This window comes from Tursiops truncatus, chromosome 2 (assembly GCF_011762595.2).
Source record: "Tursiops truncatus isolate mTurTru1 chromosome 2, mTurTru1.mat.Y, whole genome shotgun sequence".
Taxonomy (NCBI): Eukaryota; Metazoa; Chordata; class Mammalia; order Artiodactyla; family Delphinidae; genus Tursiops; species Tursiops truncatus.
The window spans coordinates 156,424,766-156,445,575 of record NC_047035.1 but is presented as its reverse complement, the minus strand read 5'-3'; the positions used below and the strand labels follow the sequence as shown (position 1 = coordinate 156,445,575).

The window sequence follows — 20,810 nt, the reverse complement described above, 5'->3', positions numbered from 1 at the left end:
TTAGTAATAAAATTATCACATTGTTAATTATTTCCTGAATACTTCCCATCAAGTTTCTTTATTAGTTAGGATTTTTTATTAGAAAGATACCTTCTGTCAGTATTGCCTGTCTCTCTATGGGCTTCATTGTTTCCTACTGCAGATTCTGTTTATCCATGTCATGAAGGGAGTGAGGCATGGCTGGAGGCTACCCTTGGCTCAAACCAGTTAGTGACATCAGAAGAAAAGGGGCTTGTCTCTCACTGTCTGTGTATAAGCCTCATGGAAGGACTTGGCTAGTCCTGTGTCATGCTTGCCTGTGGCCGAGAGGAGTGGTGGTGTCTGTGCTTGGGCAGCACCCTTCCCCATCAGAATCCCATGGATTGCCTTCGAGGGCAAGCGATGATCGTACTGTTAATTGAAGACATGGGAGAAGGGATGCATGACAGATGAAAATAGCAGATCTACTATAAAACTACATGCAACTTATGACTTACCATGTAAAAGTTTGCCTTTTTATAGTTGATATCTGAAAGACAGTAGTGATTTAGGGTTATGATTCTAAAGATACCCACACTTTCTAGGGTAATATCTCAAAAAATGCTTCATTTTTTCATGAGTAAGAAGAGTGCTCTAGATTATCTATGCCCCAGATAACTTCTTACTGGATGTTTTTATTCTTATATTGTCTATGTATATATATTTTTAAACCTGTTTAAAAACGAATTTCATGTTAGAACAAGAGGATGAAGAAGCCAGCACTGGATCTCATCTCAAGCTCATAGTAGATGCTTTTCTCCAGCAATTGCCCAACTGTGTCAACCGTGATCTGATAGACAAGGTATGGTTGCCTCTGTGTGACTTTACTCAAGCATGTAGACCTTGTAGGATAGCTTGAATTAGGAACGTCTATGGTTTTTGGACTGTTGTGGCTGTAGAATGAACCATTTCTTCAAATGGAATCTAATATGGGAATTCAAAATAAACACATACAGTGGTAGCCAATTTGTAGATGTTGTGTTTGGGGGTGGAACTGTCTCTAGAATCCTGTTAGCTTGACACCTCTCCCCTTCACATAGGGATTCCTCAGTGTGGGAAATACTGTGTTAGACCAGAAGTTCTTAAAGTATGCTCTGTAGATTCCTGGTGTCTTCTGAGGCACTTTCAGGGGTCTGTAAGGTCAAAACTCTTTCCATACTAATACTAGGATTTTTTTTCCCCACTTTTTCACTGTTTTTGACATTTGCAAAAGTGGTGATGGGTAAAGCTGCTGGCATTTTAACACGAATCAAGCTGCATGGGTAGTAGATTGTACTAGTAGCCACTGCCGTGCATTTGCAATTAAAAGAACAATGCTACTTTCACTTAAGAATCTCTGATGAATCCATAAACATTGGAGTAATTTTGTTTCATTTCAGTCTTCGAGTACACTTCCTTTTTTTTTTTTTTTTTTGTGCGGTACGCGGGCCTCTCACCATTGTGGCCTCTCCCGCTGTGGAGCACAGGCTCCGGACGCACAGGCTTAGCGGCCATGGCTCACGGGCCTAGCCGCTCCGCGGCATGTGGGATCTTCCCGGACCGGGGCACGAACCCGTGTCCCCTGCATCGGCAGGCGGACTATCAATCACTGCACCACCAGGGAAGCCCAAGTACACTTCCTTTTAACTTGATAAAATAAGAAGGACGTGTAAAGCACCTATACTATCTCTAAGTTGCCTCGAGGAAAGGTTGCCTCAATCATTTGTGTGATTGAGTTGCAAGCTAAACTAGTTGCTTTTTACATAGAATACTGTTTTTACTCGAAAGAACTGATGGACAAACTGTGGTTATTCAGACGTGGGTGTTTAGCAGACATTTTTCTAACATGAACAGGTGAGCCTCTCACTTCAAGGGAAACAACTAAAAGTACTTATTGCCAGTGGATAAATTTGACTTTCCAGCAAAAATTAGAATTTTGGAAAACTTCTGTTCACCACCATAAGCTTGACATCTTCCCAGTTCTTTTCTGAAGAGGCTTTATTGGTGAGACTTTTCTGATAAGATGAGTGGTGATGTCAAATAATGTAATTTAAAAATACTGTGTAAGTGTTTGGAAGATCTGCATAGCTCAGTGAACCATTGTTCTGAATTACCAGTACATAAGGTCAACAAAATCTTGATTGGATATTAAAAATTCACTCAGTGCAAGATAGACCAATGGATTTTAATCTAGCAGAGCATGAGAAGTTGATTGATAGTTTCAGATTTCACATTGCAACTGATGTTTAAGAAACTACCACTTGTCAAGTTTTGGTGAAGTATCAAAGAATATCTATAATTACTGAAAACAATATTAAAATATGCCTCCCTTTCCAGCTACATATATGTGTGAAACTGGAGTTTCTTTTTTTTTTAATAAACTTATTTATTTATTTTTGGCTGCATTGGGTCTCTGTTGCTGCGTACAGGCTTTCTCTAGTTGTGGCACGTGGGCTTGTTGCAGAGCACGGGCTCCAGGTGCTCGGGCTTCTGTAGTTGCAGCATGTGGGCTCAGTAGTTGTGGTGCACGGGCTTAGCTGCTCCACCACATGTGGGATCCTCCTGGACCAGGGCTCGAACCCGTGTCCCCTGCATTGGCAAGTGGATTCTTAACCACTGCACCACCAGAGAAGTCCCTGGAGTTTCTTCATATACTTCATCCAAAACAACATGTCACAACAGATTGAGTGCAGAAATAGATACGAGAATCTATAGATATGAGAATCTAAGGTATCTTCTAGAAGAATACCACTGTTCTGTCACTAAATTTTTTTTTCATTAAAAAAAAATTTCCAAAAAATGTTAACAACTAATAGATTTATTGGTATTTTTATGTGAATTAATATTTTGAAAATTTCTCAGTTTTAACTTCTAAAAACAGTAACTGCTGATAAACATATTAACCCACAAAAACAAAGTTCTTTCAGGTCCTTAATAATTTTTAAGAGTGTAGAACACTCTTGAGACCCAAAGTTTGAAAATCATTGCTTTAAATCATTTTTAAGTCAAGGTGTAATGTAATCTTTTATCCTTTTTTCTCCCCATAATGTATTGAGGGTTCCCTATAGAGTACTACAGACATCAAGTTGTTTTTTGACTTTCAGCATGTTTAGCTCTTCTACAAATAATTTAGATGTGTTTCAGTAACTATTCATATAATCAAATAGGCTTGAAAAAAATTCAAAATTGGCTAATCACCTCTTGGAGTAATTAGGTCAATGTACAGTTTTCAAAAACTTAGTAATTACAACATTTATTTCTGTTTTCTGAAGAGATAGTCTCTTTTTTCTTTCATCTGTAGAATATAGCAGAGACTACCTTTTAAACAACTGCTTATTTTCCTAAGGTTGGGATATGATTGAATTTTTCCCCTGCTAAATTTTCATATATTCACTGGATATCAGCAGGATGAGAGATACCTTGACATGCCTGCCACACCCTTGCAGCCGTTTTGAGTGCTATCCTGAAAGTTGAGTGGGAAGATCTCATGTGAATCTGTATTGGAAAGTATCCTGCAGTGCCCAGCTCAGTAATGACCATATGTTAAATTCTGGGTTAGCTCTTGGAGGTTCAGATGGAAAATAGGAGGTTACCCTGCCCTGTTGGACCCCAGTGGGTTCCTCCTGGGAGTCAGCTTCCTCATGAAAGGAATTTTTTCCATCTATATTGGCAGAGTTCCAAATGACTTAAGAGGGAAAAGTAGTTGGAAAATAGAAAAATCTAAGAATTCTTTTGAATTCAATACTTACGTAACAATATATGACCTGAAGTGAAGATGTCTTTTAGGTGACTTCTGCAGGTAATGTCATTCATTGTGATGCTTATTTCTGCATGCATTTGATGATCAGAAGAGTTTATTTTTACTTAAAAAAATAAAAAATGATTGTTGAACTGTCTTTCATTTACTTACAACGTTTTGAAACAAGTTTTCAAAAACTGCTTGTTGAGTTGTCAGGCAGCAGTTGTAACCCGGGCAGACAGACACCACACCAGTGATTCCTTTGCTTTCATTTCTCCCCAAAGGGCAGGGCTGGTTAAATCTAAGAATTAATATACATGTGAAGCTTTTTTTTTCTTTTTAATTTCCTCAAATTTATTAATTCTGGCAGTTTTCATGTAGTCTTTTATTCATTTATTCTACGTATTTATTGAGCCACCACTATGTGTACCAGGCATTTACATGTTTACGAACTCCTAATCTTTGCAGAGTTTTGAGCATTGTAGTTTTTTTCCATCTAACTGGCCTTTGATTATTGTGGTAGGAAAAGTGTTCATTGCCTGTTAAAGGATAATGTTCTAAAATAGTTATTGAAGTACATCTTATTTTTTTGTTTCCTAATTTATGTTGAAACATAGGCCATTATTAGCCATTAAAATTTTTTCTGTATATTTTTCAAAAAATGTTGATTTGAGGGGTGTGTGTGTGTGTGTGTGTGTATGTGTGTGTGTGTGTGTGAAGTTTTCCAGTGTTAACCAGTTTTCTTTTCTGAGTACATGACCTTTGGGATTTTTATTATACTAGTCCAGAATTTTTCAGTGTTTCATATGGGTGAATTACTTGAAGGAACTTTAGTATATTTTCAGCTTTTCTCTTTGTTATTCTAATTAGCTGTAAGAAGCTTTAATGTTATACAATATAAACTTTAATAAAATATATTATACTCCCTTTACAAGCAGAAGGAAAAATTTACATTGGTTTTACTTTTGACTAATAGTGACAGTTTCAATCTTGGTGAATACTTTCAATGTGAGTTAGTTTCCTGGGTTTGAATCTAATCACCATTAGTTGTGTCATTTTTTTCAGCAAAAGTTTTAATCAAATGGGAGGTGTTTCAGTGAGTGTATTGTTGAAGAGTTGAACCCCTTTGTAGGGAAGTCTGAGGATCTTTGTTACCTGATCCTCAAATCTACCTAAAGATTGGGATTAATGATAAAATAATCATGCGAACCTATGGAAGGAAAATACTTGAGGTACCCAAAAGGATATTTGATAATAGTTTTTTTCTTTTTAAAGTATAACTTAAACTTGTTATTTTCTTAAACCATGTATATTGAAAATCTTTGATAATGTTTAAAAAATATATATACCTATATTTAAAAAATACCAACTACTCATAGTTTTGTTTTCTAATGGCTTCCCGGAACATACACTTCTTGTAGCTTTTCTTCTACACTTATATTAGATGTTAGACATATTGATGAAATATTGAACACATTTTCGTTATTAAAATATAGAATAGTGGATTGCTATACTAAATAATAATTATGGGTATTTATTGTAGTCCTATGATGTGGTTTCTTTAGTTTGTTACCAGATCTGACTGTTGACATTTTTACTCAGTGTTGAAGCACTTACTCTTACACGTTTCTAGGGATAATCTGTGTCTATGTCTCATACGTAGTTGGTCTTTATTCTTTTTTGGTTATCCTTATTAGCATTAGTAATTTTCTTGGTTCCTGGCTTCTTGTTACTTTGTACATTTTACCAGAAAACTTTCCTGATATTAACATTGATTTATGAGATCAAAAGCATGGATTGTACATTTCATATAGTTATTTGCCAAACATGTCATGGTGGGTCTTCAATCTACTCACTTGAAGTTCTGTTTCTAACACTAGGTTGCAATTAAAAAGTTTATGAAACATATATTTTGAGATATATAAGGAGAGAGGAGTTTAAGCTTAGTGATCTTTAAAGTTTGGGATATGCTTATAATACTAGTGTCTTAAAACCTTTGTGAACTGTTTAGGAACTATTAGAAATCATTGTAGCATGCAGAGTTTCTGCTTTCAATAGCTAAATGGAGATTTTTTTAAGAAAAAAGTTTGCTTTTTCTCCTATAGGCAGCAATGGATTTTTGCATGAACATGAACACAAAAGCAAATAGGAAGAAGCTGGTCCGGGCGCTCTTTATAGTTCCCAGACAAAGGTAGGTAAAAAAAAAAAAAGAGTAATTTCTTAGTGTTTTTACCCTGCAATGATGATTGTAAGGTCTAAGTTCTTGTTTATTTATCTCTTAGAAAATATCCCTTGTCAACAGAACTTATTATCATTGTTGTTAGCATATTTTCTAGAACTTATTTCTCATTGATTTTTGTTCATGAGCTCTAGTGGGAATATTTCTTCTGATGCTTTCTTGTTATTTTGAGAGAAAAAATTTAAGAATTATAGGAACTTAAGTAACTTAATCATTGCTAGAAGCAACTTGTTTACACTTTTGCCTCTGAGGAGAAAAAATAATAAATGGTATATCTTTTTTTGGAGAGTTTTTATTTTATAGAAAGATCAGACTAAATTGATTGTATCTAATTTTTAAGAGTTGTGTTTAAATGAAAAATTTCAAGTTGTTTTTGGTAATTATGCTAGTTTGGACTTGGAAGTCACATTAGTGATTATGTTGCTGGTAATTCAAGAAATTATGAATAATGCTGGTAGACAATTCTAATGCTCTAACTTACACTAAATTAAAACCCCTACTTCACCCGCATATTTTAGGACCACAACAGGTCATAGATTGTTGACCTTAGGAACCTGGAGGAGATCCATTTCTGTTTATTCAACAGTGAATAATTAAAGGATTTTGTTAGCTATTATCATGATTACATACATCATAGCTAAGATATATACTTTCCCCAGAAGATACGGATTCTGAGGGATTTCACTAAAGATTTCTTAAGCAAAATTTTAATTTGGTTCATTCATTGGTCTCTTAAATGGTAACATTTCGCAGTGAAACCAAATCACTACTTTTTTCCTTTATATTGGTTTTTATCTCCTTGTCAGCAGCATTAATGAGCATTTGTTTTTTCATTTTAGTGGGACAAGGGAGATGGAATGTGCTAATATAGTGAGTAGATAATTCAGAATTATCTAATTGAGAAAATCATAGATGAATTATTTTTATTATGTAAAATTATGTACTGCATTTCATCAAATCTGAGGTGCCGTCAGTTATGAGGTGCATCATTATTTCATGTACAACTAAGAAAGAAAAGAATATTGCCAGTTACTTTTAAGCCTTTGATTGTGAGACACATTTTACTTTCAAACTCAAAATTTCAAACTCCAAAATTTTTTTCCTTAATATTTTGGACCAGTTTTTTAAAGTGATTCTTTTCTTTACCTATACAGTGGAGTGTTTACTTTCATAGTTTTCTTTTCAACTGTTTATTTGAATGAAGAAACGTAGTAACAATTATCTGGACTTCTAGCATAGAATGAACCAAATTTAGCAAAAATAAAAGGCTTTGTTAACAAAAGAAATTATGCAGTAATATTAAATAGTTTACTTATAAGAGAGCATCTTGTCTCCCTTTATCCCCATTCCTTCCCACTCCCTCACCCTAGAGAAAACTCCTGAAAAACTATATACTATTACTTGGTTTTATGCCAGTTACATCCTTTATAACTGGATTTATCTGCTTAGCTCAGCAGTTGGCTGCAAATTAGAAGTAGTTGGAATCTGCTAGAAACAGACTTGAAAGTAGTAGGAAGTGACAATTATGGTTTGAGAGGAGAGAAAAAAATAAAGATACAAGTACTTAAAATGTATATCCTTTTGGAGCTATGAGGAAGAGACCACATAGTCTTATATACCTGAAATATAAAAATATAATAATTTAGGTTTCTTATATTCAGCCTGAGTGATCAGGAAAGGTTAAATTATGTTCTAAAATTTATTCATTAACTAAGGGTCTACTCTATACTGTGATTAGTGCTGGAGATACAGTGGTGAACAAGACAGATTCAACTCGTATTCATGCAGCTTACAGTTTCGAGAGGAAGAAAGAGAATTCTAAGTGCAGTTGACAGGAAGAATCCCAGCATGTTTTGAAGTACGTAACACGGGGAACTGATTGACTTAGTCTCGGCAGTAAGAGAAGGCTGCCTGGAACAAGGGTCATTTAATCCAAGACCTGAGAAAGGAATGAGCTAGGTGAGGGATGGATGAGGAGAGGGAACGTAGAAAGCATTTCTGATAGAGGCAACAGAAACAGAGACAGGAACGGTCACGCATCAGAACTACTGAAAAAACCTGTTTCTTGGTTTCCCTGGACATTGTTGTCTAGACTAAGCTGCAGGAGGGAGGCCATGTTTACTTCTTTATCCTCAGCACTGAGCACAATGCCGCACAGACAGAAGGTGATAAACTTATGTAACCTGGTATTTACAATGCCCTTACTCATCTAGCCCCTTTTCAGCTTCTTCAGTCGTCATTCTAGCCACTCTTGGAAAATCCTGATCTGTAACGATTTCTTGAATACCCTTTGTTCTCTGCTTCCAAGCCTCTGCTTTCTACTCTATCTGGGATATCCTGTATTTTTCCACCAAAAAATCTCCAGTCTTGAACTCTTAGCGTAAGAGTTATCTTCTCTGAACAACCATCTTTATTTCCCTTACGTATATATAGGTGCTCTTTAATAGACTTTCGACTTAATGTCTTCATACATACAAAGAATTCGGCACGTTACATTAGGCATATTGGGTCAGTGTTGGTTTGTGCCTGTACCCCTATGAAACTGTAAAAATATGGGCCCTTTAAAAGAGGACTAGATCTTTTCATTTTGAACATCTGCAACATCAGCTGTAGTGTTTGATACACAGTAAGGGCTTGAAAATATTTGGTGAATTAATATTGGTCATATGCAAATTTAAAATTTTATTTAAAAAATAAGTAATGCACTCACAGGACTCAGAACACTGAAGTATAGAACATTGTGCTGAAAATTATCTTTCCTATCCTTGTCTCCCCATCTACCCAATTCCTACTCCTCCCAGTAGGAAACCGCTGTCTTGATTCTTGCATCCTTCCAAAGTTTCTTTTGCATGTGCAAGAACATGCGAACATTCTTATATTTCCTGCTTTTTTACACAAGGGCAACTTCTTATACCTATTGTTCTGAACTTTACTGTTTTCACTTAACAGTATATCTTGGAAATCTTTTCAGGTCTATACATAAAGATTTCTATTGTTCTTTTTAAAGCTGCAGTGTTTCTTTTTATGCATATACTGTATTTAACCACTTTGGACTTCCAGTCTTTGCCATTACAAACAGCCCTGTATTTGTATAATACCTTTCCTTTCTTCTTCCTCCTCTTCATTATATTAGCTAGTGGTTTATTCATTTTAGTTTTTTTCACACACACACACACACACACACACACACACACACACACACATAAAACCCAGCCTCTAGATTATCTATGTATTTATTCTACTGTTTTACTGTTTTCTTACTCATTATTTTTGGATTTTATCTTTATTTTCTTCTTTTTTGGTTTCTTTAATTCATTTTGTTCCTTTTTTGGCATTTATATTATATATTGCTGTCCTCTGACCCTGGTTTTAGCTATATCTCTTAGTTCTGACATGTGGTGATTTCTATTTTTATGTTTTCTGGAAATTCTCCAATTTCAGTTTGTTTTTACATTGTTACCTAAGGAGGTATTTGAGAGAGTTTTGAAATTTCCAGGTAGTGGGACTTTTTTGTTTTGTTTTCTGGTTAATCATATTTTTATTGCACTGTGATTAGAGAATACTGTGTTACTTGTGCTTTATGGAATTTTAAAAAATTTTCTTGTGGCCTATTATGTAGTCAGTTTTCATGAACATTCCACAAACATTTTTGGAAAAAGGGGCGCCTCTCTCTTTGTGTGGCATCTCCCTCCCCTCCCCCCAAAGGACATGGATCCTAGTGAATGTCTTTATTCTTCTCTATGGCCAGGATTCCCTCCTTTATCCATTTAGCCCCTCCAGCCTGAGCCGACTATAAAAACCAGAATGAATCATTTTATAGTTACTTGAGTGCCTATGACTGTGAGGACCCGAAGGTTTTATATGTGTGTATATGTGGTAGAGAATTTAAGCTGTCTTACCTAGTTTGTATAGTTTGGTTTAGGAAGCACTAAACTAGATAACTCTTTAAGGTTTTTACAGTTCTTTTCTTTAAAAAAAGCAAAAACAAAAAAAACAGGGTTTATTGGAATATAATTCACATAACCATACAGTTCACCCATTTGAAGTATACAGTTCAGTGTTTTAAATATATTCAACTATCACAACAATAAAATTTGAAAACATTTTTGTCCCCCTAAAAGAAACCTTATATCTATTAGCAGGCAGTTCCATTCCCTCCCTGCCCACTCTCTCTCCTGTCCTAAGAAACCACTAATCTACTTTCAGTCTCTATGGAGTTACTATTCTGGGTATTTCCTGTAAATGAAATCATAAAATATGTGGCCTTTTGTGCCTGACTTCTTTCGCTTAGTAGGTTTTCAAGATTGATCCATATCATAGCATGTATTAAAATTTCCTTCTTTTTAAAGGCTGAATAATATTTCATTGTATAGATATATACCACATTTTGTTTACCCATTTGTCAGTTGACGGACATTTGAGTTGTTTCCACTTTTTAGCTATTATGAATATGCCGTTGTGACTCTTTGTGTACAAGTTTTTGTGTGGTCTTTGTTTTCAGTTCTCTTGAGTATATACCTATGAGTGGAATTGCTGTGTTTTAGGGTAACTATGGTTAACATTTTTAGTAACCACTAAACTATTTTTCGCAGTGGCTGCATTTTACATTCCCAACAGCAATGTGTGAAGGTTCCAGTTTTTCCATATCCTTACCAACAGTTGTTGTTGTCCCCGTTTTGATTATAGCCATCTTAGTGTGTAGTGGAATCTTATCTCATTGTGGTTTTGATTTGCATTTCTCTAATGGCTAATTATTTTGAGCATTTTTTCATGTGCTCATTGGCCATTTGTATGTCTTCTTTGGAAAATGTTCTGTTCAAATCCTTTACCTCCTTTTAAGTTGTATTATTTGTCTTTTTATTATTGTTGTAGGAGTTCTTTATATATACTTTGTGCACGTCTCTTATCAGATATAATTTGCAGATGGTTTCTTTCATTCTGTGAGTTGTCTTTCACTTTCTTGGTATCATTTGCAGCACAAAAGTTTTAAAAATTGATCTTTCCATCTTTACAGTTCTTAAATGTCTGATGTGGAGCACTGTTTTAACTTTCAGTTGTGTTCTTCCTTCATTAAATAAACAGTGGTTAAAAAAAATCTCAAAAGGCTGGCATTATATCTCTTAGCCTGTTAATTTGAAGGAATCCACAGAAATGAAATCTACTAGAAACCTCCTTAATTATATATTTATATATCATCCTACAGTTAATTTGTAGTATAACTGTCCACACATGAAATTTCACATAAAGTGCTTACATCTTTTAAAAAAAATTTTATTGAAGTATAGTTGATTTACAATGTTAATTTCTGCTGTACAGCAAAGTGACTCAGTTATACATGTATATATTCTTTTTCATATTTTCCATTCTGGTTTATCACAGGATATTGATATTTCCCTGTACTATACAGTAGGACCTTGTTGTTTATCCATCCCATATATACTAGTTTGCATCTGCTAATCCCAAGTGCCCAACCCTTCCCTCTCCAACCTGACCTCACCTTTGGCAACCACAGGTCTGTTCTCTACGTCTGTGAGCCTGTTTATGTTTTGTTTCATAGATGTATTCATTTGTGTTGTATTTTAGATTCCACATATGATACCATATGGTATTTGTCCTTCTCTGTCTGACTTACTTCGCTTAGTATGATAATCTCTAGGTCCATCCATGTTGCTACAGATGGCCGAGTAGTATTCCACTGTATATATGTACCACATCTTCTTTATCCATTCATCTGTCCATGGACATTTAGGTTGTTTCCATGTCTTGGCTATTGTACAAGCTGCTATGAACATAGGGATGCATGTATCTTTTCAAATTATAGTTTTGTCTGGGTGTATGCCCGGCAGTGGGATTGCTGGATCATATGACATAAAGTGCTTACATCTTAAGTATATGTGTATATCCACACCTAGATCAAGATAGAGAACATTCCTAGCCCCTCCAGAGGTTCCCTCACCTAAGCAAACTTTCAGGTGTAAAGTCAGCCAGAATCAGGGAGCGTACCTAAGCATCTCTTAGTTCCTTGTTTTGAATATAGATGGACCTGGTATTGGTTTTAGTGACTTTGAAGCCATATGGATTTTGCCGTGTTTTAGCAGATGGATGTATGTTCAGAATCTCTTTACATTAATATAAACAGAATATTCTTCAGAGGTAAAGTGCTTCACTTAAGTCTTGGACAGCTTTTCCTGATCCAGCTTTTAGGAGCATTTGCTGGAGTTTTTGTGAGAGTCTTTATAATTTGACCTCCCCTTGCTAAAAAATGAGAAACTGAGTTTTGGGAAATCTGTTAGCATGTTGCACCACTTGATGGCACTGTTGAATTGGGAATGTGAATGTTGTGGAAAAAGTCATCGGAGCGTTTGGTTGTCAATTTCAGAGTAAATGATCCCAGTCTTTTGTTTATTATATTTTCTCTTTTTTGAATTGTCATCTGCTTTGGTGTTTCCTATGAAGAAAAACCTTTGTATTCTTTAATTGAACAGTAGCAGTGTTCTTTCACATTAATTTTTTTCTAGACATTTTTGAGCACAGATATAATTAATAGCTTTCAACAGTTAAATTCTTTAGATTTTAAAGAGACAGAAAAAAGCTGGACTTTTTTTTGAAAGCTGATTGATTACAAAATAAAAGCCTTTAAGATTCCTTTTTTTTCCCCCTCAGGAACAAAAGTACGTTATCCTGCTTTCCTGTTCTTACTTGTAGTTAGTAACTGGATGTTTACTTAGTTGATGATCATTAACTGCTTGTAGGATACTTAAATGTGTGATTTAGGAGACCTTGAAAGTATAAGCAAGGTTTTATTATTATTTAAGAAAAAAACACTCTTTTTAAATGGTTCACTCATTAATTGTTGGTAAAAATAATTATCACTCTCAGAAGATTATAAAATTCAGTTTTCAAAGGAAGGGTCTAAGTTTATTTTCTAGTTTACTTTTAGAAAAGTCAAATAAAATAAAATATATATCTAGCTTAAAATTTAACACAGAAATTTGCTTTTTATGTTGATTAAAGTGTTTTATAACTTTCATGTGATTGATATAGCATTTAGCACTCCATTCCATTTGGGCTTGCATTTGTAGGAAGGTGGAAAAGACAGAAAAACATACTTAAATAGGACTAACATTGAAAAAATATGTAATTTCTTGTATTATTTGCATCATAGGGGATCTTACTTTGTGAAGTAAGGAATGAACATTCACAGAACTTGGAAGATTTAAGTGGGGCAGGATGACATTTAGTATCAACGATCCATTTAATTGTAAAAAGTATAGTGGAAAAAGGAATTTTAGGAATTTCTTAGTTTGAGAAGGATTTGGTGAGTTTATTAGTAGAGGATTCTGGGAAAACAGAATATCTGGCTTTACTTCCATATGACCAATTCTGAAAGAAACAAAAACTAGGATTACTAACTACTTAGAAAGGCTTAATTAAAAGAGTTAAGATCTTCTAGGGGATCCTTAACCTAATTTTTAAATTCCTGTTGAAGCTGAAAGTGCTGACCTGTGTTCTTAGTTTACTGATGTTACTCTGCATGGATAACACAGGCTGCTTTACTTTAAAAGGTGGCTCTATCCACCTTTCTTTGGGGGCTGGGAAAAAGCTTTGAAGTATCAATAGATTGAGCCAATTGGAAGAATAAAAAAAATGAAGCAAAGTATAGGTGACTTGACCAGGAAAAGAAGAAAAAAGGAAATGACATAGTTTGATTAGAATTTTTTTCTTCTACGTGTTATAATCTCAATTTTTTTTTTTTTTTTTTTTGCGGTACGCGGGCCTCTTATTGCTGTGGCCTCTCCCGCTGCGGAGCACAGTCTCTGGGCGCGCAGGCTCCGGGCGCGCAGGCTCAGCGGCATGGCTCACGGGCCCAGCCGCTCTGCAGCATGTGGGATCTTCCCAGACCGGGGCACGAACCCGTGTTCCCTGCATCGGCAGGTGGACTCTCAATAACTGTGCCACCAGGGAAGCCCAGGAAACTTATATGTAACACCAGTAGGGAAAATAAACTATATGATTATCCCATTGACTGCATAAAAGATATTTGATAGGGCTTCCCTGGTGGCGCAGTGGTTAAGAATCTGCCTGCCAATGCAGGGGACACAGATTCGAGCCCTGGTCCTGGAAGATCCCACATGCTGAGCAGCAGCTAAGCCCGTGTGCCACAACTACTGAGCCTGCACTCTAGAGCCCGCCAGCCACAACTACTGAGCCCACGTGCCACAACTACTGAAGCCTGCGTGCCTAGAGCCCATGCACCACAACAAAGAGTAGCCCCCATTCACTGCAACTAGGGGAAGCCCGCACGCAGAAACAAAGACCCAACTCGGCCAAAAATAAATAAATAAATAAATTAAAAAAAAGATATTTGATAAACTAGTGCTTGTTTGATAAAATATAAAAGTTGATCAAATTTAATATTATTCTTATAAAAATTGGATGATATTTCATTAATATGAAGAATAGTTTAGAATAAAAGCTGACAGTAAGAAATATCTATCAAGCACCTATGAACAAGTAAATTATATACGTTAGAAGGTGATAAACTCTATTTAAAAAATAATAGTGCAGGGTAAGGGGCTGGGGGGTGGGATGGATTTGCAGTTTCAATGGTGTATTCAGAATGGGTCTCATGGAGGGGATGTCATTGGAACTAAGACTTGACCTTTGTGAGGGAGTAAGTGGCAGAGATATTTGGGGAAAGCAGACTCCAGCTACTGAGAAGAGCCAGTGCTGAGGCTCTGAGGATTACTGGGGGTCCGGTGAGACTGGACAGGATAGTAGGAGATGAGGTCAGGTCAATTCATGAGGTCACAGAAGTGCTGTTTGAGAGAATTAGAGCCTGAGCCTCTCGACTCCCAGTGCATTACTCTTTGTTATCCCATGACCTCAACTCTTGAGTCTTATTTTTCTGACCTGTAGTTGTGGCATTTGGGAGGGGTAGAACCTGGGGCATAGGTTTAAAGTCCTATATTTGTAATTGATCATGAACTGAGAAAAAAAGTATTTTTTGCTAAAGTGGATATGAAAAAGCTAACGTTCCAACTAAAATATAATAATATATTAAAATATAATATTCTAACTAAAGTTTGAAAGTTTAGAAAGTAAATTTGGTATTAGTATGAATCCATCTATTATGCATGAAAATTACGTGTGCTGTTGCCCTAGGCTTTTTTTTTCCCCACACTAGCAGACGTTAAGAAAATTATTACATATTTGTGAGAGTGTCTTACAGGATACCTCTTTTTTGTAACATCAACAAGGAGTCATGTGACCCACATGTGTGCATTTTCTGTGTGACAGGAACTTAACCTTCAATTGATAAAACTTTTAAAATAATTTAAAGAAACATTTAAAATAAGGCTTAACACTAAATGTTTTGATTCAGCTCTTTACATAATGGACTGTACTTCTCATTTCTTTAAAGAAGGGTATAATGCATTTAAAATTTTTTGAGGTACTTTTACAGAGCCACCACATTCTTGACTTCTCTCAACCTCTGTAGTCTTATTTCTGAAATGGTGATTATAATGTCTACCTGATGGGGTGGTTATCAGTATCAACAAGATAAATAATGGAGATTGGATGCCTAGGACAGGGCCTGGCACCTTGGGAAGAAAAATACGTGATAAGTTTTAAAGGAAATTATAATGGTCAAAGAGGAATACAAAATTTTTGAGGCTCTTAGGCATGAATTTGAGCACTTTCCTCTCCTTGACTCCACCTTTCAAATTTCTGTCCATTCTTCCTTCCTTCACTATGTCCCTTCTGAATTTTCCAGGTCTAATTCTCAGCCTTTCATGGTAGGCAGAGTTTTCTCTGATGATCACACCATTTTCATGTTCTGTAGTATAATGATATATTCAGGGATATGTAAGACTTGTAGAATTATTTGTCTGTTCTAAATGGCTGCGGGTTGTTGTAGTTTTTGAGCTCTTGCTTTGAATTTTTCTAGTTTTTTGCTTCCTTCCTCCCTGTCAGCTCCCATTACTTGCTGCTGTCAGTGCAGCTGCTTTTATTAGTTCCTCACAGCTTCTCATCTTCAGAGTCTGGTCTGCTGAGTGTTGAATCATTGGATAATCAAGTTTTATAAAATAATGTCTGTGGCAGGAATGGAAAATAAATTTTTAGCTTGTGTGTTGATTCTGATTAGTAGTGGCTGCCTGGAGTCCTGGAATCTGGAGTTGCATCCAAATTTGATGAGAAAGTGCTCTGATGATGAAAGGGGACAGCAGCATGAGGAAATGCAGATTTGTGTTTATTGTCCTGAGTAAGACTCGAGAAGCCCCGTGGGAGAATCTGAGTGGGTTCTATAATGGGTAGAATAAGTTAGTGTGTGGGTTTTGTGATTATTATTTTTTTTGACTTCTTAGATACCCTTTTGGTTATTGGTTACCCTTTTACTTTACATTGAAGCTTTGAAATAACTTATCCATGGATAAATGAAGGAAATTGTTTAAAAGGATTTTTTATACTGTTTGTTATCTTTGTTTATTTACTCAGTAATTATGTGATTAAAACTTTAAGCCATGTTTTCTTTGCTTGGTATTTCATATTTTATCAAAATTGAGTACTCGATGGAAATTGCAAATGTGCAGTAAATGTACTGAATGGAAAATACCATATTATTAATAAACTTTCACAAGGCAAATTGAATTTCCAAATACTTCATTATAATGGCAATACATAGGCATGTCTGTATGGTTATTATGAGTTTTTATAATCATTTAATGTGTGAATATATCTGAGAAAGTTTAAATTTTAAAATGAGTTATTTCTGGTGTGCCTTTCCTTTTACACATATCACATGTAACTTTTGCAGGTTGGATTTGCTACCATTTTATGCAAGATTGGTTGCTACATTGCATCCCTGCATGTCTGATGTAGCAGAGGATCTTTGTTCCATGCTGAGGGGGGATTTCAGATTTCATGTATGTATTTAAGCATTTATTTTGTTATATATATATATACACACACTTATGAGTGAGGATTCTTTAGTTTAAAAATATGATTATTTTATTGGTAAGCACATTTTGAAACTTGATAGTGGTATAACAGTTCAGAATGTATGGACTTCTAAATTTTTTAAATGTAAATCTACTCAGCAAAGCTTGAAATTGATAAATGCTATTCCAATTTGGAGATGAGCTGTTGCTGCTACCTTGTTTTCCCATTGTAGGGTCTGCACTTCTTGCTTTTGTAAAGTAAAAACATTCTCCAAGGTCAAGAGAGCCAGCAGGCCTCATTGGTGTTCCCCGAAGAAACATAAGATTGGCCATGACAAGTCAGGGCACACAGTGCCTGTAGGATGCCTGTTCAGGTGTTGGGGGTCCAACGTTTGGGGCACACGAAGTTGCGTAAATGCTCTGATCTCAGTGAATGCTGTCATAGACCATGTTTTTATTGATTCTTGCCTTAAGAATCCTTAGCTTGAAGAAAGATTCTTAATAGAGTGCCTATGAGTGGTTCTCCCAAACCCATGTTACCCCACCATCTTGTGGATACAGGCTTGAAAGGAGTAAAAGGATACCTTAGCGGTGACTGAAAGTGAACATTGGTAGAATTTGAAAAGACATGAAATGCAAGTGTTCATGTATGCCCATGGAAAAACTGTGTTTGTAAAATTTAGCTTTATATAGCAAGTTGCTTGGAATGCAGATAAATGTTTGCTCTGCTCAATTTGCATTTCATTGCACTGGCTATACACAAATCGGTAGTATGGCTGAGCACCAGAACAGACATAATTCCTGAGGTCAGGAATCTCATGATGTAATTGGGAAGATAAGGCCTAAATGCTGATAAAAGCAAGAGTGAAATAAAAATTTAAACCCTAAATACATTTGATATTATAAGGAAGTGCATGTTTAATTGCCAAATGAATTGTTGGAGAGTCAGTGCCTTGAGTCCAGAGGAAGCAAAAGTCTGTGTGAGGGGTGGAATGGTCTCTAAAGGCTTCTTGCCATGGGTGTTAATTTGTTAGTATGAGATTGGTGGGTAAGATTTTTCTGGGCCAGCTTTTTTGCTGAAGTGTGTTTCAGACTTTCATAGATAATATTAATCAAGGACAGGTTTCTATGTCTAGAGAAGTTTGGAAACACTGAAATCCAGAAAGTTAAACCGTTTTGCTTTTGTTTTATGGTAAGAATTCTCAAAGCTTTAATAGGGTAATGAGCACTGTGAGCCTCCTGGAAGGGGCTGAATATACAGTCACTCAAAAGACACAGTGTTTACATGCTGCTAGTTCGGGGGCAGATGCGTCTGAAGTCATATTGTTGGTATTTTAATCCCATCATACAGATACAGACAAGACACTGTTTTACTAGCAGGCAGTATGACTGCATTGTATGAGTTACATGCGTACACCCCTCCACCAAACCACAGTCAAACAAACCATGAGTTGCTGGACCAAGCATAATTAGTGCTTTTGGTAAGAAACCTAAAATTAAGAAAATTCTGTTCATGTGTACTTCCCATCCCATCTTTGAAAATTGGGGTGAGAGTTGAGGGAATTGGCATTTTTGTTATTGTTGTAAGGTTTCATTACAACTAGAAGAGTATCAGGATTCCAGAGTATATTTGGGAACTGCTATTCTCAGGGGAGAGAAGAGAGGGCACTTGATGTCATCGATCACCTCTGCTTCCTCCAGGGTCTAGCCTTTCCCACCCTCAAATCTGCAGACTTTGCCATTGACTTTTTATCAGGCAAAAAATGTGCTCAGCACTCTCCCATCCTTAAAATAAAAACAGGAAAACTTTCCTCAACTGCACCTCTCCCCCCGTCCTCTTTCATTTCCTTCTTGTTTGATGTTGTAGAGTATACGTGTCTCTTGCACTTCTGACGTTTACCCTTTGTTTTACCATCATAGCGCCCTGGCAGAAACCACCAGTGTCCTCCTAATCGCCTCATCCTAGTTGATGTCCCTGCAGATTCTGAATTGCTGGACTCTCCTGCCTTTTAGGAAACTCATTCTGACTCTACCACATACTAGCATTGTAACTTTGGCCAAGTTACTTAAGTGCTCCATGCCTCGATTTCCTTGCTTGTTAAGTGGGATAATTTGTATTTTAATAAATTTATTTATTTATTTATTTTTGGCTGCGTTGGGTCTTCGTTGCTGCGCGTGGGCTTTCTGTAGTTACGGCAAGCGAGGGCTACTCTTCGTTGCGGTGCGTGGGCTTCTCGTTGCGGTGGCTTCTCGTTGCAGAGCACGGGCTCTAGGCGCGAGGGCTTCAGTAGTTGTGGCACGTGGGCTCAGTAGTTGTGGCTCGCAGGCTCTAGAGTGCAGGCTCAGTAGTTGTGGCACATGAGCTTAGTTGCTGTGTGGCATGTGGGATCTTCCTGGATCAGGGCTTGAACCTGTGTCCCCTGCATTGGCAGGCGGATTCTTCTTCTTCACTGCACCACCAGGGAAGTCCCAATTTGTATCTTTTTAAATGAGATTGTTCTTACTGATTAAACGAGATAATTCATATAAAGCTTATCACACAGATGTCATTATAATAATAATTACCTCTTCTCTACCACCACTCTCTCCTGCTTCTCGCTTATGACTACTCTCCTCAATATCCTTTGCTCTGTTTTCCAGCTGAGTTTATATGTTGGTGTTCCTTCCCCAGACTTACTTCCTTCACCCTCCTTTATGATGGAACACAATTTACCTGGGGTTCAGGTGGCATCTGTTTCCCAGCAGCCTCACGTATATATCTCTTGCCAGAACCTCTCTCCTGGTGCTTAATAAGTTCTCATGTACTTTTAGCTAAATACATCCATAAAACTCATTTTCTTCTCAAAAATGCCTTTATCCTTCACTTTCTTATACCGGATTCTATATTCTCCCTATAAATTTGCAATATATTTTATCTACTCACTGAGGGAACTACATCTACTTTCGCCCCTCTGACATTCGGGAGCCAAATTTGTCAAATTCTACTGATATATCTGCTAAAACACCTCCTCAAGGCTAGCGTCTCTCCTTCATTCCCAGTGCCGCTGTCTTTCAGTCTCTGTAGCGTGAATTAGGAGAATAGCTGTTTCACCAGGTTTCCCATCTCTGGCTTCTATCCCGCTCCAACATATTGTCACAATTGATCCTATTTGTCCCGTGCTTAAGAACCTCACCTGAGAAATAACGCTGGTTAGCAAAACAGTATGAAATCTCACCTGGTAGTCAAAGAAATTCTAGTTAAAGCAACGGATTTGCTAATTTGACTAACAGGTTAGTGAAGGTAATAACAATGAGAAACCATCACATATACTTGAGATTGGAATTTGGAGAAGGACTTTGGCAGTATGTTTCAAGATCCTTAGAGGCATTCATATAGTGGACAACTCTGGGAATCTGTCCCAAGTAAACAATCCTAAGTACCCCCAAAAGCTTTATTCACATCATGAATTGTAATAGGGAAAAAAGGGAAAATAATCTAGAAGTCCAAAAATGGATTAAGAAAATGGTCATATAATCACAATGCTGAAATGATATAGAACCATTAGAAAGTCTTATTTACCAAAAAGTTTTCAAATCATAAAGTGCTTTTTTTTAAACATTTTTATTGGAGTATAATTGCTTTACAATGGTGTGTTACTTTCTGCTTTATAACAAAGAGAATCAGCTACACATACACATATAACCCCATATCTCCTCCCTCTTGCGTCTCCCCCCTATCCTTTCTATCCCACCCCTCTAGGTGGTCAGAAAGCACCGAGCTGCTCTCCCTGTGCTATGCAGCTGCTTCCCACTAGCTATCTGTTTTACATTTGGTAGTGTATATATGTCCATGCCACTGTCTCACTTCGTCCCAGCTTACCCTTCCCCCTCCCCGTGTCCTCAAGTCCATTCT

At 36.5% G+C, this 20,810-nt stretch overlaps 1 protein-coding gene across 7 annotated transcripts in view; it reads left to right on the top strand.

The window, feature by feature from the left end:
* Positions 1 to 20,810, top strand: part of UPF2 (UPF2 regulator of nonsense mediated mRNA decay) — a 211,066-nt gene that overhangs the window by 30,071 nt on the left and 160,185 nt on the right. For all 7 annotated transcript variants that reach the window (XR_012330375.1, XM_073801544.1, XM_073801546.1 and 4 more), the window contains exons 7-9: positions 717 to 820; positions 5,842 to 5,927; positions 16,795 to 16,903. Coding sequence is in view for 6 of the 7 variants with exons in the window: in XM_073801544.1 (XP_073657645.1) it covers positions 717 to 820; positions 5,842 to 5,927; positions 16,795 to 16,903 (299 nt within the window). In the remaining variant the exon portion in view is untranslated. The remainder of the gene's footprint in view (positions 1 to 716; positions 821 to 5,841; positions 5,928 to 16,794; positions 16,904 to 20,810) is intronic.